General features: G+C 30.9%; 1 protein-coding gene across 1 annotated transcript; it reads right to left on the reverse strand.

Annotated features, from left to right (window-relative positions):
- Window positions 1-431: 431 nt before the first annotated feature.
- LOC125845905 (agamous-like MADS-box protein AGL11) lies at window positions 432-1,772 on the reverse strand. Its single transcript, XM_049525395.1, has 3 exons — window positions 1,113-1,772; window positions 889-1,031; window positions 432-570 (listed from the first exon to the last, which is right to left on the reverse strand). The coding sequence occupies exons 1-3, from the start codon at window positions 1,770-1,772 to the stop codon at window positions 432-434; spliced, it is 942 nt and encodes a 313-aa protein (XP_049381352.1).
- Window positions 1,773-4,455: the final 2,683 nt, after the last annotated feature.

Below are 4,455 nucleotides of genomic sequence, written 5' to 3' on the forward strand. Positions count from 1 at the left end.
TTCATCTTAGCATCTGTTTGGAACCTATGAAAGTTTTCTTATATGTATGCTTCTATTGACTAAGCTTTCTGATATATGACATTGAATTTTAACAATGCAGTACTGTCGTTGTTGTATAGCTTCTTAGTTACATTTTTCCTTTATTGTTGTGATATCCTGTCATATTTCATCTGCGGTATTGTAAGTCCATTATAACATTCATTTTGGAAGTGAATCATCTGTGTAACTAGGCAGTACTATTATATTTATGATAAAAGGGCTAATATGAACAAGTATAAGTGAACAAATATGTATCATCACAAAAGAGAAGCACCAAACTTAATACTTGATCTAACAAAAAAGCCAGTTCCTAGTTTATTTACTCTGATCCAACAGCTTCAAAAGTAAACAAAAGAGGAACTGCTAACAATACTGATGATCAAAAATAAAGTCTACACGAAGCTATAAGACATATCATGAGTAGATTCATCGTATACGAAAGGGTACTGATCCATAGGCTGCACTGTCGAACTTGAACCAATAGCATGAGTAGAGTCGTTGTACATGAAAGGGTACTGATCCATAGGCTGCATTGTCAAACTTGAACCAATTCCATTATTCCCCATAGGCTGCATTGTCAAACTTGAACCAATTCCATTATTCCCCATAGGCTGCATTGTCGAACTTGAACCAATTCCATTATCCCCTATAGGCTGCATTGTCGAACTTGAAGCAATATCCCGAGTAGAGTCATTGTATATGAAAGGGTACTGATCCATAGGCTGCATTGTCGAACTTGAACCAATTTCATTATTCCCCATATGTTGCATTGTCAAAGTTGAACCAATCTCATTATTCCCCATAAGTTGCATTGTCGAAGTTGAACCAATCCCATTATTCCCCATAGGCTGCATTGTCGAACTTGAACCAATTCCATTATTCCCCATAGGCTGCATTGTCGAAGTTGAACCAATCCCATTACTCCCCATAGGCTGCATTGTCGAACTTGAACCAATTCCAACATTTACAGACCAGTTTTCAGCCTCAATCATCTTAGAATAATTTGCATTGCAAAATTGATAATCCTCGATAGTAAGAAGCCCATTATCCATCCCTGCTCCCATTGAATTCACACCACTAATTGGAATATTTGATTGAAAGAAGTTGTTGTAATCGGTGAAAGAATTCACATTAGAAATAGGCCACAGAGACAGAGTAGTTTGGTTCATCAAGTTGTTGTGCCATATTTGTTGATGAGAAACTGAGCAACTTCCAATATGAACATTCATGCTCTTCAACAATTCTATTTTTCCTTTTGCCTTCTCCATCTTTTTCTCAACAACACTAGCAAGATTTTGCAATTCTTTTTCAGATAAATAGTCAAATCTTGAATCCCAAGTGGGATACTTTTCTACTTTGATCTCAACCTTCTTCTTTTCATCATTTTCGAAATAGTCAAATCTTGAATCCCAAGTGGAAGGATCCTTTTCTACTTTGATCTCAGCCCTTTTCTTTTCATCATCTTCGAAATAGTTGGACAAGGTCTTACCCCTTTTGCTTCGGCCTTGGAATGGTTGGTTTTTGTAGAGATCTATTAGCTCTGTAACTTCATTTGGATCATTCGGCCACATTTGATGATTATTTCCTTCATGTATGATCATACATGCTTTGATATCGCAAAGTATTGAGAGTTCCGAAATTTTCTTGACTAAGCCAGCCTTCCGTGTCACTAAAGTTGTCATCCTCTTCTTGTGATTTTGAATAAGTTCCATTTTGATTTTTGCTCTTCCCATTTTATCTGCACTTCAAGAAAATACACATACATGTATGATTAATTGATACAAAACTTGAAGAACGTAACATGAATTCATATTATATTACTCCACCAAATAAAGTTCAAAGAAAAAAATAATGAATTTAGCAGATGAATCAAAGCTTCAAAATAGCAATAACATAACACTTAAAACTATGAATTATGGAAAAGAAAAGAAAATTACCAGGAGTTAATACTTGTTCTACAAGTATGGACAACTGTTGCCATATATATATATATAACAAGTTTGACGCGTCCGATTCTTCTTTTTTAGAAACTATACTAATTATTATTATTACTATAATTATAACTACCTATTTTTTAAGGAATTACTACTCAGTTTATAAAAATGTGTGAATACTTCTTCCACCGCTCTTCTTACCCTATTTTCATAGGAATTACAGTTTATAAAAATATTATTATTTGATTTTCTGTGTATGTGGTACTTGGCCTATTGATTTGAAGTTAAAATTTTAATTTAAATTTCTTTCAAGTTACATATTACTTTTTCTCATAAACATAGAAATCTCAGAATTTGTAGAAACTATCAAAACTTCTCTAACTCTTATACAATTTTACAAAATGAAACATAATTAATATTAATAATGTATCAAAATATCCTAATTAACTTGTTGAATTAATAAATCACATATTTTTCATATTCATTTTATAAGTATATATTTGGCTATGGACGGTTTCGGGAGAGGTAGAGGTAGACCGAAAAAATATTGGTGAAAAGCGATTAAACAAGCTATGCATGTCGCAATTTCAACTTACTGACATGAATTGAGCTAGAAGGTTAGAACGTAGCAGTGTGTTGTCTTGTTGTCCATTCATGTTATCACTCGTAGTATTGCTTTTGTAGTTTCTTACCCTTCTAATTTTATTACTATATGTGATTCCTTGTACCTTTACTCTTGTATTATTGTACTGTAGTTGTAGTTTTGGTTATGTTACTATCTGTTGTTTTTGTTATTAGCTAATGTTTTCTTGTACTTCTATTACTTCTTTTGTTGAAATGCTTTGGACTATTTATTCTTGAGATGAAGGTTTATTGGAAACAACTTCCCTATCTCTGAGAGAGGTGAAGTCAGCTAACACTCTATCCTATCCAAACTTCACTTGGTGGGATTACACTTGACAAGCTGTTTGTTTATGAAATGTGTACAGAAATTTTCAACTTCAATTTCAAATTATGATTTGAAATTCCAAATTCTCCAAAAAGTAGGATTTCAACCCCAGAAGTTAACTCATATAAACAGACCATCACTCTATCCCTCAATTGGTTGGGACTCTAATAACTCTTAACATTTCTGAAACAAATTATCATGAATTAGATCACAACTTACTTGAATATAAAGTTTTTGCAAATTTGGGGCACTTCTAAGCAAGCAGATAAGAGCAAAATACAATGATTTTGAAGGCAAAATACAAGCTTGATTAATAGCAAAAAACTGAAATGTAAAGACATGTACAAGTATTTCAGAAGCACTAACCTGCAGAAACTTGCTCTTTTTCACTCATTTATTATACTTACTAAATTCGTGCACGTATACATTTATTACTCATTTACTAGTACTTTGCTACCCATCCATACATAGAGAATATTCATATATTCTTCATGAAATCAACTTCATTCTTTACTCAATCTGTTTCAATTTTTGTGAAGTTATTCTTTTTTTAAGTAATTCCTATTCAAGGTATGCTTAGGGCTAGATTTTTATTAATAAATAAAAAAGGATCTCAAATAGAAAAATTCAAGTAAAGGGTGTTGGGTTCGAAAGTGATTAGACGTCATACGCAAGCTTACATTTGCAAATTATATGATGATAAATCAGATGACAAATAAAAGCATAATAATTACCAGATTACGAAGGAAGAAAAAATTAATGAATTTAGCAGATGAATCAAACCTTCAGAATTAACTAATGTGATTTAGTTGTATGCGAATAGCAATGAAATATGAAAAAGAAAAGAAAAGAAAATTACCAGGAACTAATACTTGTTCTTGTATGGCCAACTGTTGCCATAATTATTATATATAATAAGTTTCACGCGTCGGTTTCTTTGTTTTTTAGAAATCATACTAATTATTATTATTATAAGAATGTTTGTAATATAATTATAATTATAATTACCTACTTTTTTAGGAATTACTAAGTTTATAAAAATATGTGAATACTTCTTCCACCGCTTTTCTTACCCTTTATAGGAATTACTCAGTTTATAAAAATATTATTATTTCATTTTGTCTGTGTGGTACTTGGCCCATTGATTTGAAGTTAAAACTTTAATTTGAATTTATTAAGTTACATATTATTTTTTCTCATAAATATAAAATCTCATGGTTTGTAGAAATTATCAAAACTTCTTCAACTCTTATACAATTTTACAAAATGATCGAAACGTAATTAATAATAATGTATCAAAATATCCTAAGTTGTTGAATTAATAAACCACATATTTTTATGTTTATTTATAAGTAAATACTTTACTATGAATGATTTTAGAAAAGGTAGAAATATATGGGAAATAAATTGTCTTGTTTCTTGTTTTAGTAATCCCTCTGTCTCTAATTACTTGTTCAAATTTTTTTTACTTGTCCATTTTGACAAATCAAGAAAGGACAATTTTTTAGCTATTAATATACCCTTAATTAATTA

Source organism: Solanum stenotomum, chromosome 11 (genome assembly GCF_019186545.1).
Source record: "Solanum stenotomum isolate F172 chromosome 11, ASM1918654v1, whole genome shotgun sequence".
Taxonomy (NCBI): domain Eukaryota; kingdom Viridiplantae; phylum Streptophyta; class Magnoliopsida; order Solanales; family Solanaceae; genus Solanum; species Solanum stenotomum.

Coding starts and splice junctions, on each gene's coding strand:
- LOC125845905 (XM_049525395.1), bottom strand. CDS start 1,772: ATGGGAAGAGCAAAAATCAAAATGGAACTTATTCAAAATCACAAGAAG. Junction 1,032..1,112: donor CAAATATTCCAATTAGTGGT/GTGAATTCAATG, acceptor AATTATTCTAAG/ATGATTGAGGCTGAAAACTG. Junction 571..888: donor GGTTCAAGTTCGACAATGCA/GCCTATGGGGAA, acceptor AAGTTTGACAAT/GCAGCCTATGGATCAGTACC.